Source organism: Sceloporus occidentalis, unplaced genomic scaffold, assembly GCF_023333645.1.
Source record: "Sceloporus occidentalis isolate IW3139 unplaced genomic scaffold, rSceOcc1.0.p SCAF_2, whole genome shotgun sequence".
Lineage (NCBI taxonomy): Eukaryota > Metazoa > Chordata > Lepidosauria > Squamata > Phrynosomatidae > Sceloporus > Sceloporus occidentalis.
The window spans coordinates 206,186,873-206,208,543 of NW_028316982.1; the positions used below are offsets into that span (position 1 = coordinate 206,186,873).

The 21,671-nt window shown below is 40.0% G+C and overlaps 1 protein-coding gene across 5 annotated transcripts in view; it reads right to left on the reverse strand.

Annotated features, from left to right (window-relative positions):
- Positions 1-21,671, reverse strand: part of BACH1 (BTB domain and CNC homolog 1) — a 41,111-nt gene that overhangs the window by 13,886 nt on the left and 5,554 nt on the right. For 3 of the 5 annotated variants that reach the window (XM_089512127.1, XM_089512125.1, XM_089512126.1), the window contains 2 exons: positions 7,052-7,349; positions 939-2,312 (listed from right to left, as the gene is read on the reverse strand). In XM_089512127.1, coding sequence (XP_089368253.1) covers positions 939-2,312; positions 7,052-7,291 — 1,614 coding nt within the window. In that variant the 5' untranslated portion in view covers positions 7,292-7,349. Of the gene's footprint in view, positions 1-938; positions 2,313-7,051; positions 7,350-15,709; positions 15,756-19,781; positions 19,827-21,671 lie in introns of those variants that run through there. The other 2 variants (XM_089512129.1, XM_089512128.1) reach the window with 2 other exon arrangements.

A 21,671-nucleotide genomic window follows, 5' to 3' on the forward strand; every position in this document is an offset into this window, starting at 1 on the left:
ACAACTCAAGTCAGGCAGTCAGTAAACATTCTCAAATAATGTTTATACCTAAGTGGGACTTCCAAGGAATTCCCAAGTTTTGAAAGAGAGTAGACCACAGGGAGAGGAGGGAGGAAGGGGTGCTCTTAGGAATACTGGCAGCAATATTACTGTTGTGTACAACTCCAAGAAGATACTTTAAATATGCTGCAGGAAAACATTTGTGTCCCCCCTGCCCTCCCCCCAATAAGCTTCATGCAAGGGCAGGACTAATGTAAAACTGGCAGTTTATCTCAAAAGCAATCTTATAATGATCTGGGCGGGGGCAATTTTATCCTGATGGTTATCTTGAAAGCATCCTTAGTAGTGGAGAACATGTTTCAAAGCCAACAGAGACTGGGGTCTAATCTGCCCTGCTGAAATAATACAATTTGACACCACTTCAATTGCCATGGCTCAGTGCTATGGAATTCTGGGATTCATAGTTTTGTGAGATATTTAACCTTCTCCATCAGAGTGCTCTGCTGCCATAACAAACTACAAATTCCAGGTTTCCATTGGATGGAGCAAGGCAGTTCAAGGAGTGCCAAACTGCATTATTTCTGCAGTGCAAATTAGACTTATGATATAGAACACAGTCTAAAACCACAGTGAGTTTCTTCCTTCTCCCCTCCATTTCCAGGCACATATTGTAATTAGGTGTCTTGAGTAAGCAGTTACACAAAGAAAGACAAACTGGTCTCAGGAGAACTGGCTTCCAAGCTTCATGTGTTTTAAGATTTCAAATTATTTAAGAAACCTTGCTGCCATTAAAAACAACTTTGGGTTATTCTGAGGGGAGGAGAGGGAAGAAAGTCTTATGCTTTCTTTTTAAACATTTTGGGGAAAGGGTGAAACAGGTTTTCAAATAAGGCATGCCACTTTAATGAAACAAAAAGGAATACTTTGTACATTCTCACCTCACATTCTTGTTCTCTGGCAGAACAGGATTCACTGTCTCCCTCAGTATCAGTTTCAGAATCTTCTTCCAAGTTTACCACACATTCGTAAGGACACTGTTCAGGTTGTGGTTCTGAAACACAGTCTCCACTATTAGTCTCAGTACCATTTTCATTATTGAGATTACTGATGAAAGGGCAAGTGACAGAGCTCAAAGTCGCAAAAGTTCTTGGAGGACCAGGCTCAGGACTGTCACTGATCCGGATACCTAACCAGGGGCATTCACTTCTCTTTTCAGAACAGTCCTGCTCTGAAAACTCTTTCACAGAGGCAGGAGACAGGTTTACTGGACAGGCTGTATCTGTGCTGTAAACATCACTCCAAAATCCTTTTGCTAGTTGTTCTGCTATCTCCCTCTCCACACTGCTGCGATTGTTAGGCGAAGTACTGTTAATATTTTCTTTGTCACACAAGTGAGATTTCAAAGGTGAGGTCTCATCAGTACATTCACCAACAGGCTTGCAATCTCCAAAATTGCTGGTAACAATGCCATTTTTTTCTGCTACCTCTGAATTGCTCTGCATACCTCCCTGCATACAGAATTGATCATACGGATTTAAGAAAGGAGGAGGATAAAGTCCATGAGTGGCAGCAGAAGAATTATGGGGCTCAAAAGCACAATCCATTTTCTCTGATGAAGAGTCAATGCTTTGGAATACAGAAATTGTCTCTTTCAAGAACTCTTGTTTCCCATCATCTTCCATTTTTATTTGAGCATCAGCACATTTTGAATCTTGATGCACAGCTACACATTCAAGGGGTTTTTGTATAGCACCACTGGTATTTGGGTCAGTCTGATGAATGGTTGCAGCAGATGTTACCTGAACTTCTTTAATGTTTGGACTGGACTCCACAACTGGGACTTTATCACTTCCTAAAGCTTTTTGGAACTTTCTATATTTGGGACATTGGGTTTCTAAACCAAAGACAAGTCCCCTTTCTGCTATAGACTCACATGTTTTATTAGTATAATCTTGCAGAATGGGAACTTCTGCATTTTGTTCTCCTTCGGAGGCCTTCAGCTGAGAGTTCTGGATACAGTCATTTTGCAAAATATTTCCATCATCTATTTCTAAATCCCCATCATCTGCCACATCTATTTTACGGTACTCCTTCTGACAATGTGGTTCACAACATTTCTTTTTTTGGTATTCCTGCTGGTCTGGTTTATTGTCCAGAAATCTGAATTTGAGAAACTGAAAGCAAGATTCTTCAATGTCGTGTATTCCCAAGAACTCAGCACACTTGCACACTTCAGCCACATTATCTTTGTCCAAAATAAGTTTAGAAGTATATGCAAACTGAAGCAAAGGGTCAAATCCTTTCAGGGTGACCTATTGAAGAAAAGGATGCACATCTAGTTTCTGTTCCACAAAAGACAATATATATGAAAATACACATATATGGAATTTAATCATTCTTTTCTAAAACATGGATTATTGATGTGTTATGATCAATATTGCTTGTAACTAATTAAGACTAGTCTGGGGCCTCTCTTCTTTAGGCTAATGTACAAAATGTCATTCTTGCAACACAGTCCTTATAACCTAAATCAGCTGAACAATCATATGGTAAAACATGCACCATGACATAAAAATTAGAAAAAATACAAGGGGGATGCGGCAGTGAACACAACCAACTAATAAAATAATATACATAGGCCCCATACAGACAGGCCAAAATAAAGCTGCTTCAGGTCACTTTGGAGGTATGGGGTTTCAATGAGGCACGTGTCCCAAGAGTCCGGAAGCTGCACCAAAGCTGCGCTCTAGTTCTTAGGACTGGATTGTGACCTTGGTGCAGCTTCTGGACTCTTAGGATGGAGGCATCATTTAAACAGCATACCTCCAAAGTGACTCGAAGCAGCTTTATTTTGGCCTGTCTGTATGGGGCCATAGCAAAGTATTTTGATTATATGGAATTCTATTGCTTGATTTAATGCTCTCTCAACAGCAGTGCTAGAAGGAAGATACAGGAAAACACCTTATGAATCTTGGCTCTGCCAGTGCGATGATGGTGTTTGTGAAATGACAGAGCATGTTCTTTTTTACTGTCAATTTTATAAAGACATTCACCATCAGTTGATTATTCCTCTCCTAAATAAATACCCTGGTCATTCTGACACTTTTTTATTTATGTTATCTTCTGGATAATCGGAAACCAAATGTTGTTCACAAGGTAGCAAACTTTTGCTATATTGTATGCAAATTATGCCCCCCACTGGTTGATGGAAACTGAAACGTCTATAGCTGATCTGAAATTGTATTTGTAATTGTTTTAACAATTTTTAATAACTGTATTGTGCAATTATTATTTTCTTAATTTTTGTACTGGTCAATGACCGAATAAAAATTTTACTTTATTATTGCAAACAACATTTAGTTAAATTTCTCTTACTTATTAATTGAAATAGTTATATCTAGCTCTGTATCATAAAAACTCTGGGTTGCTTACAACAAAAGCAGTATAAAAACAACTTAACTTACATTTTCTAAAAAAGAGAATAAACAATTCAATAATTTAGTAACTGAATAACTGAAATTAAAACAGTCTAATACCATGTATGTATGTATGTATGTATGTGTGAAATCATTAGAACCCAAAATCTTTATTAAAAAGTCAAGTTTTAATCTGGCACCATAATGAAACCAACTTTGGTGCTAGTTGGGCCTCCAAGGGAAGGGCCTTCCAAAGTGGGGTGCCAGAGCCAAGAAGCCTCTGTCATGTTGTTACACATGGTATTCCTCTCACTGGCAGGACACAGAGGATAGCTCCTAAAGCCAATCTCAATTCTCTTTAAATATCATTACCTATTCCTTGAATTCAGATTGGAAATGTATTTGCAGCCAGTCAAATTCCTTTAAAACTAGTGTTATACGGCTTCTGTAAGCTGTTCCAATCAGCAATCTACCTGCTGTATTTTGCACCAGCTCCAGTATACAAATTGTCTTCAAGGGTAGCTCCATGTGTAGTGCATTGTAATAATCTAATCAGGAAATTGCCAGTGCATGAACTATCATACTTTTTGTTGTTTTTGGGTGCTTTCAAGTCATTTCTGACTTATGGTGACCTTAAGGTGACCCTATCATGGGGTTTTCTTGCCAAGTTTTATCAGAGAGGTTTTGCAAGTTATTTCTATCAAATAAAATTTATAGCTGGTGTATCAGTTACAGCCAGCTCTGAGTCATGGAGTCTGCTTTGGCCCCCAGTGATAGAACTGATCTTAGCAGTACAAAACTATTCAGCTGCTCTTTCAGAGAAACTGCAACTTCATCCAGGGCAGGATGCTTATCTAGTTCTCAGGCCTGGAAGCATTTATTCACAGTCATCCCCATATTAAAAATTCTGTATATGTTCTAACAAGGTTAGACCTAAAAAATAAAAATAAAATAAAAATAAAAAACAATTGAGGAAAAGTAATTACATGACATTTTTCATTTTCACCACCTTTCATATCAGTACTTTTGATTCAGATGCAGTTCAGCACAATCTGTACTGGAAGTCTATTTCTACACAGAAGATATTGTGTATACAAAGAAGTACTGTTTGTTTTTAAATCAGCAAGATTTATTAGCAAATCTGAAAGCAGAATGTCAAACAAAATGATGTCAAGGCTCTATACAGGAGTAGGAGGACACAACTTGCTCCAAATGACCCATGAGACATGCAATCATGATGCTGCAGGGTACTGTGAGCATGGTTGACACTGGTTTAAATGAAGCACTTGCACTCCTTTGCCTGGGTTATGTGCCTTGAGGGAACAGGTGGCTACCATGAACAACAAAACATGAACAAAAAATCAGATTGGTGCATAAGTGACTAGTGTATTAGTGAAGAAGACAAAAAAAGGTCACTGTGAGGCAGGGTACTATACCAGGAGGCAATGATGCTAAAGATTAAATTGGCTGTAAGAACTTTGTATACTTTACTTTATTTTTTCCTTTTATAGTAAGAAGAAGGTAATTCCAAGTAGTGACAAAAATGGAAATTCAAGGACCAGAAATTTGAGGAAGTCCCTACACAAGGACTACATATCACTTCTAGGCAGTTTCAATTCTTCTTGCTAGTTTCCAAATTAATACAGTTGTGGTTAATCTAGAGAACTGATTACATAGTGATTTGGGCATCATAGAGATTTCACTATGGCACTTGTTTATCACTTCAGTCATAAACACATCATTAGTAATCCTCTCCCCCTCTGTCTCTTTGGTAGGGGGAAAAATCACTAAATGAAATTATTGTCTGGATTTCTGACAAAGACTAATAGCTTCTTTCCTTTACAAACATCCTCAAAACACAAAGCAAAACTTTTCAAAGAATCACTGACACATTCAGTAATTTTAAACAATTGAATGTTTTCTTTAATGTTTACCCTTCAGAAAACAAGCGAGGGGCAAGAATTTCTTTGATCTAAGGATACAGGAATACTGGAAGTGGGGGAGACATGGACTCCAGGCACAGCAGCTAAATCAGGATTTTTAAAAACTGAAGTAGATTTTTATGAGAGCCTGTTTTCTAGTCCTTAGTGTGATCTGTAAATACTCTCCTGGCTTTAGTATTTCTGAAAATACTACAGAAATGATAGATAGGCTAAGAAGGATGCTGTGAAACCATTTTCATTTTTTCTCTTATTCTCTCTCTTCAAGTGCAAAAGTGTTTTCTCTCATTCATTCCCTTGTGCTGTACCCCCGCAATACCACCCTGGAACTCCCCGGGAGCTAACATCACTTCCCATTTCTCAGTCTATGGAATATATTCTTTCCATATTCCCCCCTCGTCAACAAGCTTCTCTGCACTTCCTTCTCTGTAGCAAGATGTTTTTCAAAGAAAAGTGAAGATTTGTTCTGTAAACTGATCATGAAAATGGGGAAAGGGAGAGGGCAATTTCAAATTGTTTTACATTCCACAGCACTTTTTTATTCTCCAACCACACTTCTCTCTCACACTCCCTTCACCTTCAAGGGGGGGAGGGGGATGGCATTTCTTTAAAAAAAAAAAAAAACAATGTTTGGAAGCTAAGCACCTCCTCTTCACAAGGAAGACTGATATCTTAGGGGCTGTCCATATGGGGCAAAAGTCCAATGTTCCCCCTGGCCTCACATCATCCTGTTTGGACAATTCTGGCCAAAAACCTAGAGCTAGGATTGGGCTGGATCCTGATACGGATCTGAAGGATCCAGCCCGATCCTGGAGTAAATAGCCATTAATGTGGGTCAGCCATTAATGGCCCCAGTTTGTCATAGAGTTTCCCAGCTAATTAAACGGTCCCCACATGGTCCTTACCTTTCTGTGCTGTTGCTCCTACTAGGAAGCCCCCTGTTGCTGAATCTGACATGGAAATGGGGCACCTGGCCAAGGGGGTTCATCCAGATGCCCCTTCTCTGCATGAGATGCGGCAGCAGGGGGCTTCCCAGTAGGACTGACAGTGCAGAAAGTTAAGGAGCATGCACCAATGCTGGGCTCCTGGCCAGCATGAGGACAGGCATGTAAACATCCACCCATCCCAATGCCAGCCCGGGGACTGACCCGGTTAAGCACCCAGGCCATAATAGCACAGAGTCAGCCCATGCTTCCCTGGCCTGTGTGCTCAGTGTCATGTGAAAGAAAACACTGCAGAAAAGAAAGAAAACTCTAGAGCTGAATTTTTGGGACAGTACACAAACTGTCTCCTAGCATTATTTCTGATTCAGAAAACAGAAGCCTGCTGTGCTGGATAGTGCCAGGGATGTGGGAAGGGATAGTATTTAACTTTTGAAGAGAAAGGTGTAAGGATTCAAGCTTACAGAGATTGTTATCATCTGTATTATTAGCCCTTCTCTTAATTCTGTGAGAGAATTAAGCTACTACTAGTTCGGTGGAAAGGCACTCAGTATGTATTCCAAGGTACTTCTACAACATTTTTGCTGGCAAGTAGAAAGAAACCTATTAAACCTGGGCAAAACATATGGACCCCCAATAACAGTACTGAGTATATTACTCTGAGTAGGAGTGAGAGAAGAACTTAAGATGAAGTAGATGTCAACAGATAAGAATGCCTGCATTGGAGCTGTGGATGAACTGCTGAGGCACTTACTTCTTCAGGTAAAGTAATGATAAGATTTCGTTCCAACTGACCCACAATTCTCGAACGAAAATAGAAGCTGCAGGCTGCAAGCACAGAGCGATGGGCCCGAAATCGTTGATCTTCCACTAAGATGGTAACATCACATAACAGATCTTGCTTTCTCTGTTCATTAAGATTCAACAGGACATTGGAACTGTGCACTGAAGACTCATAAGCAAAAACAACACTGTTCCTTTCGCTTAAAGGCATTCTGTATCACAAATGTTGATGAAGGTCTCAGAGGGAAACATGCTTCTAGTCTTCACACCTGATAAAAATACAAGAAACAAAATGCTTAAAAAGAATAGAGACTGCCTTATGGCATCTTAAAGAATAGTAAAATTAGTATGGCTTAAAGTTCTGTGGAAAAGAGTCTCCTTCATGAACATCTCTGCCATTACAAATGTGTTATACCAGTAAGGGGGACACTGTAACACATGGACACTGTTGTCTCTCTAGAATAAAGTTTACTAGATTATGGTTAACACAAAATAGAGCAAAAGGAAAAAAATGGCATCTATTATTAGGTCAGGGCTGCACCCCCAGAAGGGATCCCAAATCCGATGCCTTCCATTTGTCTTGCATGGATTTCATGTGAAAACAGGTCCCTTTATTAACAGTAATTTCAAACCATACAGGTAAGTATTACAAAACACTAGAATCGTCATTATGGCTTCACAGGACCAGATATGCAAGAGTGAGAGAGCGTTATTGTGTCTTCTCAGGTAAGTATACGAAGTCATCCAGGATTCAGTGCCTTCACAGGATGCCCTATGTAGATATAATCAATACTGATTATATAGTTCATGCTATTTCACAGATAATTTCTCTGAATATAGTCATCCTAGTGTAAGATTGCATTCACGTCATGGACTAATCTATGGTGCCAATTCCCTAAATTTACAGATCAATGCTTAGATCAGTTAAACATATACCAGCAAGCACAGATAAGGCAGGAAAATGAAGAAAACCAAGGGGTTTGGGATGTAGAAGAGAATGGTAAGGAAAACTGCAAGAGAAAATGACATAGTCCCAAAAGGGGACATTTACCTATGGATCTGCTTCTGACAGCAGAATAGGGAGAGGAACAATTACCCATCCACACTAGTACTTCTCTAATTCTTAAAAATGCCAGCTGTGTATTTACTTTTAAATAAATTGCCACAAAAGCCAAACACAAAACTCTTCCTAATGACAGACGACACTTATAACTTTGTATAAGGCTAAAAATGTCTAAGGAAATTTTTCAAGAGACAGCACTAAAGAAACTGAAAAAAGGAAGTGGTGAACTGAGGAAGACACAGATCAAAACTCCATACTATGACAGAAACTTCATAAATCCAGCTGTAAAAATGCTTCTAATTAGCCTTCTGTCACTTTTTATTTTGCCTGTCACTTGGTCTAAGACACAGAATTTGCAGTCCAAGTTTGTGTTGCTTACAGAGGGTATCTTTCCCCAGCTCTACCAGATAAGAGCAATGACATCATCCGCTCTTCATATCTTTGTAACACAGCACACTCTATACAGCCCACCTTTGAGTTACTCTTCACAAATTTCAGCTGGTGCCAAAGATAGCATTTTACCTCCTAACAGAGCTGGTTTACTGACTGCATGTTAACACCAGTGATTCAGCATCTACGGTAGCTTCTCCTTGCTGTTGGGACATAATCCCAAATTCTCTAAATTTGTAAGATTTAGGCTGTGTGTATGGTTTATCCCACTTCCCTCATTGTCCTACAAATTTTACAATAATTCAAGAATGCAGTTGTGCTTGTTTTCTTCATGCAACATCCTGAATGGCAAGTGTCAAGATATCCTAAGTAGCTGGCACTGGAGAATTCTCTCTCTTTGGTAACACACCAAAGCATCAACATTTGAATATTTTCCAGAAACAATGAAAGGATCGCCCTTCTAATGCCCTTTTAACAGACAATCTTTAAGCAGTCATGGTGGGATTTTAAGCTCTTTCAACTTATTTTGCTAATTTTACTACACATCCAAGGAATGAGTCAGAAAGAAAATCCTAAGAAAATGAACTCTGACATCCTGCATGTGCATGGCATGGGCTGCATCTGCACTGCAGAATTAATGCCATTAGACACCACTTAAACTGCCATGGCTCAATGCTATGGAAGTTCAGGATTTGTAGTTTGGTGAGATATTTAGCTGCCTTTGGACCTATACAGAGCAGCACTTTCTGCCGGCCTGTGGGCGGGATTAAGGCACAGTGTCTGCACGCTGCATGCCCTAACCCCGACCCCAGGGCGTCATGATGGTGCACGCCCTTCCAGACAGTGCACACCATCATGATGCCTCTCCAGTGCTTCATCCACATGATGCGTCACCGAAAGGACGTCACAAAGCCACGCCACTGTGGCTATGGCGCCCTTTAGAGGGCGCAAAAAGGAGCCACTTTTTGCAGCTCCTTTTTTGCGCTCTACGGAGGCCGGGTTGGGGCCACAGCATGAGGTTGCCATGGCCACAATCAGGCCAGTAAAGGGGGGGGGGGGAGCAGCTGCATGCCATCCATCTGTACAGCCCCTTTGTCAGATGACACTGATGCCAGAACAAATCCAAAAATTCCACAGAATGATTCATGGCAGTAAAAGTGGCATCAAACTGCATTATTCCTGCAGTGCAGATGCAGTCACAGAGGAGATCTGGTAATGACTCCAATGCCTCATGTTGGGAGAACTTTTCATTTTAAACTCAAATGAAACAGAAAGCATGAGCACATTCAGTTGCAATATATAGTGCTCGTCTGTACAAATAAGACACTGTTTAATGAACTGCAGGCTGATGTTTAAAAATGAAGATACTGTATATTTATGTGTGCAAGAAACTGGCAGGTTTATGCATGGCAAATCAAGTCATATCTTCCACTGTGCTCTCTACAGATCTTTCATTGTGCATATGAATCTATCCCACTGTGCACAAGTATCTGGATTGGGGGGGGGGGGGGGGACAGATGGACAATATACTAATTAGTTGCTAAAGAGCATGCAGTTCCCCCATGTCCATTTCTACATTGTCCCTCATGTGCTAATTGCTAATCCTGGAAGACTTCAGAAGCAGTTGTTCGCCTTTAAAACAAGACCCAGCCCCTTGTGTCTGTCACCACCCCAAAAAGGTTTTTCTTTACAGCAGCAATTGGATCAGTCAAAACTCTGTGTCTTCAGGCTTCATGGATGGTTGGAAAACTGGCCCCAGAAACCTGAAGAGTCAAAAACTGAAGAGCACCTAATGTGAATGAATCCACAGGGTGGAAAAAGGAGATGCCTATCCAATTGCTCAGTGGATGGATGCTTTTATTTTGGATAAATCCAGATGGTTGTTTTCATTTTTGCTTTTTCCAAAATAAAAAACAGCCATCCACTGAACATTTGGAGAAGTGTCTCCTTTTTTGCCCCCTATCGCAGAAAATGAATGTAGTACTCCCATAAAGATGTACATTTCAATGTAATACACTTGATCAATCTCAGCAGGATTGAGTTGTTCAAATATGCACATGCAAGATAAATTTTGATTTATCTAAACAATTATGGTGTGTTGTCTTTTCTACTTTGCACTCGCTATGCTGCATTCAAAACTGGCATGATATACTGATTAAGTACAAAAACTGTAGGATAGAAGCTCCCACTTCAAATCATGATTCATTTATCCAGTGGCCTTTGAATTTGGGAGTTTGCTAGGATAATGAAATAAAAGCAATAGGTTTTTAGAGCCAAGAAAACTAGCAAACAATTAAAATTGATTATATTTATTCTTTTTTAAACATAGCAGCAACAAACTTTTCAGCTCAAGTATGAGGTTTGTTCTCTTTGTCAGTGTTAACAAATAAGCCAAAAAGATAGTGCTACTATGTTCATTTCAAATCTTATATTTTGAACATATGACAATACATATTCCATGTTTCCTTAAACTTCCTCATCAAACGTACATTGATTTTCATAATCCCTCACTCATGCAACCTGCAACTGCCTTATATAACTCTGTCCAAAATCAACATTTGCTGTTTTTTTATTCAAGAAGTCCTAAAAGGATTTTATCCACTATACCGATTAGGCTATTTCAAACAAAGCAGTGTTTTTACATCCTTCCTTGTTGCGGTACAGATCTACTTCTGCACACAAACAGGAGCACAGCTTAAGTGCCACACTGAGTTAGGTAATGAAAATCTGGGGGTGTCACAAAGGTGTGAGTAAGAGAACACCATGAGCTGAGTGCTATGGTGTTCCATGTCTCATTCTGCTCAATTAGATCTAATCTGCACTAGAGAAATAATGCAGCTTGACACACTTTAACTGCCATGGCTCAATGCTATTGAATTTGCAGTTTTTTTGTGGCACAGAGCTCTGTGGCAGAGAAAGCTAAATGTCTGACAAAACTACGGTTCCCAGAATTCCACAGCATTGAGCCATGACAGTTAAAGTGCTGTCAAACTGAATTATTCCTGCAGTGCAGCTTAGGCCTTAGATATCAAACTTTTAGTATCTAGCTAACATAAAGGCCAGCAGTATCAAGCATGTGTGGCCCTGTCTCTCAAGTCTAGATGTTGCTTGACAACTCTAATTTCAGCTTTTTTAAAACATTATCATAAAAACAGCAAGTATTTTCCTATCACCTGCCTCCATCTCATATAATCAATTTACATGATAAATTTACTGCCTAAGCACACAATGAAGCTAAACTAGAAGTTTCAGTTGAGTCATTTCTTCCTTGTGCATCATCCCAGATAAATAAATTTTGCTGACGAAGAACCAATTGTGCAACTGTGTTGCCCAAGTGAATCTGTAGAAATGTAACCTGAACCTTAACAAACAGCTCTGGAGAGGAAATAGGAGAATGGCTATTTATTTAAATGTATGGGCTACAATATTATTCGAGCTCCTTAAAAAGTTGTAAAGAAAAATAAGGAGGAAGCAGACCATTACAACTTCTGGACATCTGTTGCTGCCAACTTTGGAAACACATTCTTTCTTAGATACTACTAAAATTTCAAATGTTATTTAGCCTTCAAGCACACTAGAATGGAAAATTTTAGTCCCTGGGATCAATTTTCATTCTCCTATAGTATAAACAATGGTTGTCCCAATATATTTACTGATTGTTGCCACTATGTGACCTAATATATTAGGAGAAACAGATCCCATACAAGTTGTGGTGGCACTGGATGTCAGCAGGTTGGCCCATTTGGGAGAAATTGAAATTTCATCAGGGGAGGGCACTGGATTCTAATAAATAAAATATATTCACTCAGAGCAACAAGGCACAACAATCTCACTTCTCAGGAGCCAAAAAAGATACAAAAACAGGAAATAAGTGAAGCAATAAAAATATTTACTCAGAGAAATGTACAGTGCATCTGTATGACATAAGACTACATTTGCACTTCAGATATAATGCAGTGTAACACTGTTTTAACTGCCATGGCTACATGCTTTGGGGTCCTGGGATTTGTAGTTTGCTGTGGTACCAAACTTCTCTAACAGAGGTGGCTAACTACTTCACAAAGCTACAATTCCTAGAATTCCACAGCATGGAGCCATGGCAGTTGAAGTGGTGTCAAACTGTGTTATTCACGCAGTGCAGACAAGGCCATAGTTGTAAGTGTGACACCACTTTGACTGTCATGGTACCATTCAAGGCAATCCTGGGATTTGTGTCTGGTGAGGTATTTAATTCAGAGAAGGAAACTAGAGCTCTTTGAAATTCTTGACACTATATGAAACCACAGACTGCATGATCCAAAAATGGAGCCATGACAGTTTAAGTGCTATTAAACGGCTATTGATGTTGTACACTCCAGATCAACCAAATGAGAACAAAATTCACAGCAAGTGTGTAACCCCATGCCCTTATGAAACAAACCCTTTTTCCTTCCCAAATTATGGCTTTCAACAACTATTCCCATTTGTGCATTTACATCACAATAATCTTCTTTTACCCTCACATACACAGCAAGGGAAGGGCTTCAGGATACCATCCTCCATCAAAGAGAGATCAGGCAGCACCCTGAGGAAAACACTGTCTGGTTACCATGAGAATGGTTGCCTACTTAATAATAATAATAATAATAATAATAATAATAAAATTTATTTATGTTTCCCCGCCTCTCCCAGTGGATCGAAGCGGGGTTACAGACTAAAAAAGCACAAAGTGTTTACATAAAAATTCAATTAACAAAAGCTAAAAACAATAAAATACACAACATCATACAGTAACAATAACATCAACAAACAAGGCAGGGATCATACACAGACAGGGCAAGTCATTCATATCAGGGGGGTATTCATATCAGGTGGGGTATGCTTGGCTAAAAAGTTCGGTTTTAATCGCTTTTCTAAATGTTTCTAATGAGGTCACCAAGCGGATCTCCACAGGGAGACTGTTCCAAAGTCTCAGAGCTGATGTTGAAAATGCTCTTTGCGAAGTAGCAACATACTTAGAGGTTGCTATCTCCAATAGGTTCTTACCCGATGTTCTAAGAGTGCAGGGCGGATTATATAGGGAGATGTATATACTTCCAACTGGGCCTCCCATGCAAGGATTGTCAACTATCCTAACTGCTTTTCTTGAATTTCCAATTCTCAGGAGTTTTCTTCTTTTTAAAAAAATCTTACTCTTATGCAGATCACAGGAGATTAAAACACAGATATATTTAATGAATATTAGATGTTGCAGGCTATATTTCAGAGGCAGGAACTGGAAAAACCATCTCTGAGTATCCCTTGCTTAAGAAAACCCTATGAAATTCATATGGTCACCAGAAGTTGATGGGTGACTTGAATGAACATCTGCACACAAATTTAAGAGGAAGGCAATGGCAAAATACCTGAGAATTTCTTGCATAAGAAAACTCTGTAAAATTCATGAGGTCTCCTTAAATCGACAGGCAACTTGAGGCAGACACACAAAGACATGATGAAACAGACACTAAGAATAATTCATAAATACTGTAATATAAGATCAAGTCAATACAGTATTCAATGACTAGAGTTCTTGAGACCAAAAAGAAAAAAAGGATAAACACCAAAATAAATGAAAAGGGCATTCAATGCCTCATCTTAGTATATCTTGAATACCTACACCTTTACAATATATCATCAGAAAAAAAAGTTTTAACTGAGCCCCTATATCGGGAAGAAGGCAGGATATAAGTAAATAACAACAACGATTACTACTTCTAAAATAAAGTAAGAAAAAGCTGTTATTGTTTTATTAAAGATCTTTCATGGCAAGACTGATATTACCAGTGAAAATAGTGACTGAGAACAAGGGACAAAACCCCAGCTGTTAACATTAGAATGAGAATCAAACTATCACAAAGTGACATATCTACTGATTTTGCTTCTTAAAGCATAATAGATAAAATGTATCTTTCATACTGATTGAATGAAGCCTCTAAACTGCCAGCTTTAAGGAGTTTTTACACATCATCTTTGCAGCTCTATAAACAGAAGACCAGTCCCCCACCCAGTCACTTGCAATAGTGTTGACAACATGCAGTGTAATTCTATGGCATATAGTGGCAATTTTAAAAATAATCATCCTGTATGTACACATTAATTCTTTAGACTCAGTATATAAATCTTGAAAGATTCTTTGTTAACTGTGTCGGAGACATGCACAGAAAACCTTCAGGGAATCAATTCTAGCAGATGGAAACTAGTTTAAAAACTAGAAACCGATTGCTCAGAACACACTTAAATATACATGATGTATGCAGAGATCAGTGATTCCACAATATTTCCCTTTTGGAATAGTTGGGCACTGCCAGAGCTGTAAACAGAATTACGACACCATGAAAACCAGAACAATCACACTGAATGCAACACTTGTTTATATGTTGACTTTTACATCTCTATATGGCCAAAGGCCACAGAGTGCATCTGGCTGTTTATGGTTCATGTTATGTAATATTGTACAGGAAGAAAAATATCACCTCCTATTGCAATTCTCTGTGAAACACAGAAAATGCTGCTATTCAATCTTGGGCAATATTTGCTGAATGTTAACTAGCCTACTGAATCTAATACGAGAATATTTTCCTTTGTGTACTTTGCCCAATACATGGAAAATGTTGGTTTTTCTATTATGGAAATTGCACGCCTAGCGCTTCAAATAAACAAGTCACAGTGGGTTTTTTCATGACAGTTGCACATCTAACCCTACCTCAACCATCTTTCCTTTCATGGAGGAAAAGATATGCTTCTGATGAGTGCTTGCAATAGTTAAGAGCTGCTGAGTCATTATGTTATGCTGACATGGCATGAAGCAGCATTTTACTGAGAAAGAACACTTAGTCTTTGTAGCCTCCTAGCCAGCGCTGGACTAGTCACTATCAGTAACTTGGCCACCTTTTCATTAGATTATTCAGAACAAATACAGTATTAATTGTTTCAATACAAAGGCATTTGGTGCAATAAAAATATCATAGAATTACTTTTCCCCCTCCCTTATGTGAGAGGTTACTAAATAAATTTTGATTGGGGAAAGCAACTGTATCACAGAAAATACATTTTGTAAAGTTTATAATACTTTGGTGTACATAACCAATACAGCAGGAGTAGAAATTGCGCAACTCTCCAGAACTGCATGTCCCAGCATTCCTCATCATTACCTACACTGGCTATGGTTACTGGGAGTTGCAATCCAACGATATCTGGAGGGCCACAGTTTTCTTCTCACAGTCACAGCAGAGATCTGTCAATTGTTGTTGTTTTTTTTTGGGGGGGGAGGATAAATAAACTACATATAAATGTCAATTGCTTTTTGGGAGAGATAAATAAACAACATGTAAAGATGCAAATCCCATTCAGCTAAAGAAGTCAATTATTAACTTTAACATTAGACACTATATCTATGTAAATTACTTCATAGGGTTTATGTGAATATATAACAAATGCAGAGGAGGGTAGGAGAAGAACCATTCAAAACACAGATAAATGAATACAGATTTAATTAATAATATATACACAGGAAACTATGGGTGAGACACCTTCTCAGCCTAACCTATTTAACTGAGGTCCAAAGCACACTGCAGAAATAATCCAGTTTAGGAACACTTTGGGGCCCATTCACACTACCTTTTAACCTGGTTTTGAAATCGATTCTTCCACGTGAAGTTCATATTGGGCCCGATTCTGTCACAATCCATGTCGAGGCTTGCACAAGGAAATGCCCCTTAGTGCGGGTTATCAGGAATCAGGATAAAATCCATCTTTTCTGAAAAGACCCAGGTTCCACAAAATATGAACTTGCCCTCAATCATGATCGGGGCAAATTCAGGGAGGGTTTAAGGTCAGAGGGCGGGCAGAGGTCAGAGCATTCCCTCCCCTTATCCAAGGGGAGGGGGAGGAGGAAAGAGCTGAAAGAAAAGGGGGAATCTGGATGCAAAGGGTGACAGGAGGCAAAGGGGGAAATCAGGGTGATTGGGCTGCAAAGGGCTGGCGGGGGGAGTGGAGAAAGTGATGGAGGAGGAGGAGGAGGAGGAGGAGGAGGAGGAGGAGGAGGAGGAGGAGGAGGAGGAGGAAGGAACCATGGGAAGAAGAGAGCCATGGAGGGCATTCTCTAATGGAGCAGCAGGAGGAGGATGAAGGAGGGGGGAGGGTCAATTCAGGGTACCTCAGAGGGAGGGGAGGGTCGGAAGGAAGGAGGAGGAGGATTGCCAAGGGAAATTGGGCTGCGAGGCTAAGACGGGGGATGTAGGGAAATCAGGCTGCAACAGAAGCAGCCTCTTTTATTTTTGACAATTTATGCGCATAATTTTTTGGGGTGACTGACAGGTCACTCTCTCTCAGCCTCAGTGGAAGGCAATGGCAAAGCTCCTCTGAAGAGAATGTAGAAGAAGGAAAAGGGTCAGTTCAGGTCAGGTCAAAGGCAGGGCATGAATGGAGTTCCCATCAGGCACCTTCCCCCCTTTTTTATTTTTTAAAATTATGTTTGACAAAATATGCACATTTTTTTTCTTCAGGCAGATATATAGATGGATAGAACGTGCGTAGCAGCTGCTGGTTCACTTTCCCTTTCATATGCTGGCTTCCAGCAAAGGGGAAATGTTGCAAAGAGCTAGAATTGTGAATGAATGTAACAATTTGAATGTTACATTTGTTGCTCTTCAAATTGGCAAAATGATACATGCTTTTGCTACTGTCTCTAAGGAATTCAGGGGTAGGTAGCCTTTTAAAGGCAAAAAAGAATGCATGACAATCGCATCCTTTTCTGGCATTTCCGAGGTGAGGAATTTATTATTATTATTATTATTATTATTATTACATGTGTAAGAGGCATTCTAGGGTGGCAAGGAGTGGGGGATACAGGATGCATTAGCTTGCATTTTGGGGTTGAAAATGGGGCAAAGGGCAGATCATAACCTGCACTACCCAGATGCCCACAACACACACACATACACACAAAAGAGGTTTATTTGACAAAATGTGCGCATTTTGGTGCATTTTGTGCCTGGCTCTTTAAAAAAAAGGAGGGGAAACATGCCCCAATGAGTGCTGCAAACGTCACCTATGACAATCGCTTGAGTGACAGCAGGCGCCTTCAAGTTAAACCCGATTTCTGAGTAAGGCATTCAGGTTTAAATGCCCCTCAAATCGTAGTGGGCACTTGCTAACGGAGAGATTCGGGACGGGGCCCCCCAAATCTGCCCAGTTCCTTCCAGAGCAATGCCGCCAGTGTGAATGGCCCCTTTAACTTCCCTGGCTCAGTGCTAGGGAATCCTGGGAATTGTTGTTTATTGTGGCACCACTTCTGACAGAGAAGGCTAAATCTCCCACAAAACTACAGCTCCCAGAATTCCCTAGCATTAAGCCAGGGCAGTTAAAGTGGTCTCAAACGGGATTATTTCCACACTATGTTTTGGACCTGGATTGCTATCTATCTCTAAATAAATACCTCAGAAATGTCTACAAATAGAAACTTCTCCCACACAACAGTTTCAGAATCAGAAATATATACAAATGCATTCCCAGCACTTGAAAACTAAGATGCGGAACTAAATTTTTCAACGGAAACAGCACACTACGCTTATTAACTCAAATAACAATAGCCTCGTCCCAGACATTAAAAGTTTTTTTTACATCAAGTAGCTCAAATTGTACTTCATAATAATGTGACCATTATTATAACTCCAAAGTGCTTTAAATGACTTCAACTTTATAAGATTACCTGTCAGATCAACACCATCTCAATGTTCTTTATTCAAAGTGTTTTAACGCTTAGCTCTAAAGGAGACTGTCTTGATTACAGCACAAATTCTGCAGAATCAAGATCTTAAAGTGGTATTCATCACAACACATTTCATATTAAAAAGGAAGTTCCAATCCATCCTTTAGATATACAGTGGCTACAGTCTTGTATATGTGAGTATACTAAATTCCACTGAAATACAATACTGCAATCTAGAATGCCAGTTCTAAATGTAATTATTCGACAGTTCCTAGGTTTACCATTAAGAAATGAACATTAATATTTATAGCTGCATTAAAATGAAAGACAGAAATGCATCATTCATTAAAAATAAGTTGTAGTACTGTAGTTTAAATTATTGGCCTAGGATTTGGGTAGACCCCCCCCCCCCCCCAATCAATGAATTTCAGCGGGGTCCTTGGAAAAGTCCTACTCTCTTGGTGTTATAGTACAGTCGGCCCTTCTTATACACGGATTTTTTATACACAGATTCAAGCATACACGGTTTGAAAATGTCCCAAAAAAGTATACATTTACCTTGATTTTTCATTTTTTATTAGGGACACCATTTTGCTATGTCATTATATTTAATGGGACTTGAGCATACACGGATTTTGTTATACACGGGGGATCTTGGAACCAAACCCCAGCATATAACAAGGGTCCACTGTATTTACCTTCAAGTCATTTGCAACTTATGGTGACTTTAAGGCAAATCCATCACAGGGTTTCTTGGAAGGTTTCTTCAGAAGCGGATTGCCACTGCCATCATTTAAAGCTTGAGGTTGAGAGAGTGTGACTTGTCTTTCGGTCACCCAGTGGGTTTTCATGGCTGAATGGGGATTCAAGCCCTATTCTCCAGAATAACAGTCCAACACTACACCACACTGACTCTCTCCTACTCTCTTAGCCTGAGCTAACTCACAGGGCTATTCTAAAAAAGAGAAAATGAGGTGAAGAAGGCAGATTATAATTGTAACAAACTGAACTCAGCAGGAATTCCAAGTAAACATGCATAGGACTGCATTGTTAGTTATCTAACTAAGCATTAGTCTGGAAGGTGCTAATGCTTCTCATTTGTAACTGCCCTGTCTCCTTTCTTGCTGAAATGTTTATTTCTGAACTATACAGACTTCATTTGGTTATAATTTTATGACAGAAAGTTACGCAGCAGAGACAGTACTGTATATAGGAATTTCCAAGGAATTAAAACTAATTTCAAAAAATATCACTATGTCTTGGCTAGCTAGGCTGTAATAAAAATAAATTCTGTATCCCCACAGATTATTTATCAGCTATAAATCCGATGATAGCCTGATGGCTCAAGACTCAGCATGCTAACTAAGAAGCAACTCAGGCTGTGTCTGCATGTCCTCCACTATCCTTTTGGTGATCAGTCCAGACAACACAGAACCCAATTGACAATATATGGCCAGTTCAGCACCCAACCCGTTACACCTTAAAAACCAATTTTAAAAATCAATTTTAAAAACTCACTTTTTGCTCAAGATCTTCCAAGAAAATCCAGAGCCCTATGAAGTAACGGTGGGCAGCTGTTTACAATGCATCCCGCTGTGCCACGTGCCCTCCACTGCTGAAAGTCACTCCCTCTGAGGTCAGAACAAGCCAGCCAGCCATTTTCTGCCTTCAGAGGGAGTGAATCAGGCTGGCAGTGGCAGGCAGCACAGCAGGACATGCCTGTGAAGAGTGGCCTGGTGTCGTTTGGAGTGCCTAGGTAATGTGGGGAATTCGGAGCAGGTTTGGGGCCAAATACTCCAAGCTGTGTAGATGTGGCCCAAGTTTGCTTCCAACAATGTGAACATGCTTAAGACTGAGTGGGACAGTTTTTTCTTCAGAATTTCCACACATTCTGAATTTCTCCCTCCCTCCCCTGCACATTCAAAACTTCCCCCATCAAGTTCCTCCACCTCCTACAACTGATGCCAGGTTGAAGTATGGAGAGTCTCATGTGCATTTGCTTTCCACTTCCAGCAACTAATATTTACAAACATACAAGTATTACTCCAATACTGGCATTACAACAGAAACAGAGTATGATAATACTCACTTTCTCTTCCTTTAAAACAAATCAGTAGATCATCCTGTGCTTCTTTTTTCCTGACTCAGATGGCATGGATAAGGAAATGGTATCTGTGCATAATCTTATGTCAATGAATTATAGTCCATTGCAAAGTGCATTTAGCCAGTCCTGGTGGGAGGGGAATGTTCCACACACTTCAGTGTCTCATACTTCCCAGAAATCTTTCTCCTTTCACAGTTCAGTGGTCACCTTTTTTCAAACTATCCAACTAATACTTTGGTGAGTTACTATTTTAACAGTCCAGACCTGTGTATGCTTTAACTAAACTCTCCCATCCTTTACCTACAGTGGCATTTATTTCCAAGCCACCCACAGTAGCTTTTACTTGCAGGCTACTACTTCCAAGAGTGAAGTCTACACTCACTTATACTCAAGGATTTATAAATTTTGGCTAGCCTTGGTAGCCAGCCAAAATTGGTGCTCACCACCACTAAATTTTCAGCCTAGACACCTCCAAAGTATATAAGCCCATATGTACCATTCAAGAACCAGGATGTGGTAGATTCATTTGTATTTTCTTGATCCTGAGACACACTCCCCCCAAAAACATGAACTTGCTGATTTTTCAGCCTTTCAAAAATGCTCAGAACCTATGGAGCTCATAGCAGAACAGGGTCTTCCATCAGAAATAAAAACCTATTCACTAGTGCCCAGCTGCACACATTCTAATGAACTTATGGCCAGTACAGACCAGTACTAAAAGCTGCCTTGTGGGCAGCATGGGGGTGTGGCATACACATGACGCATGCTCGGATGCTGGCAAGACACCACCCAGAAGCCACCCACCTGCCACACCTGGCTTCACAGTGCTCCGGCCCCGTGGCGTTTAGATGCTGCACACCACTTGAGTGTTACAAAGCTGCAGCAGCAGCAGAAAGGACACCCTTTTGCCAGCTCAAAGCAAACAAACAAGCTTCATTTATATACCGCTTCATACCACCTAAGCAGTGTCTAAGCGGTTTACAACTGTAAGCTAGTTTGCCCCCAACGATCTGGGTACTCATTTTAGTGACCTCGGAAGGAAGCAAGCCTGAGTCAAGCTTGAGCCCTTTTGCTGGTCTTGAACTCGCAACCTTGTGGTTTTGAGTGAGTGGCTGCAATACAGGCATTTAACCACTGTGCCACCAGGGAGCAGCATTTTGGCACCTCTTTTTAAGCAACAAATAGCCGGACTGGGGCCATGGCATGCGGTTGCTGCACCCCTGATCAAAGGAGTAGCGTGAAGCCGGCCCTTCAGGGCCGTCTGTTTCGGACCTTAGTGGGCTTTTCATAAATAATGGAGGTGC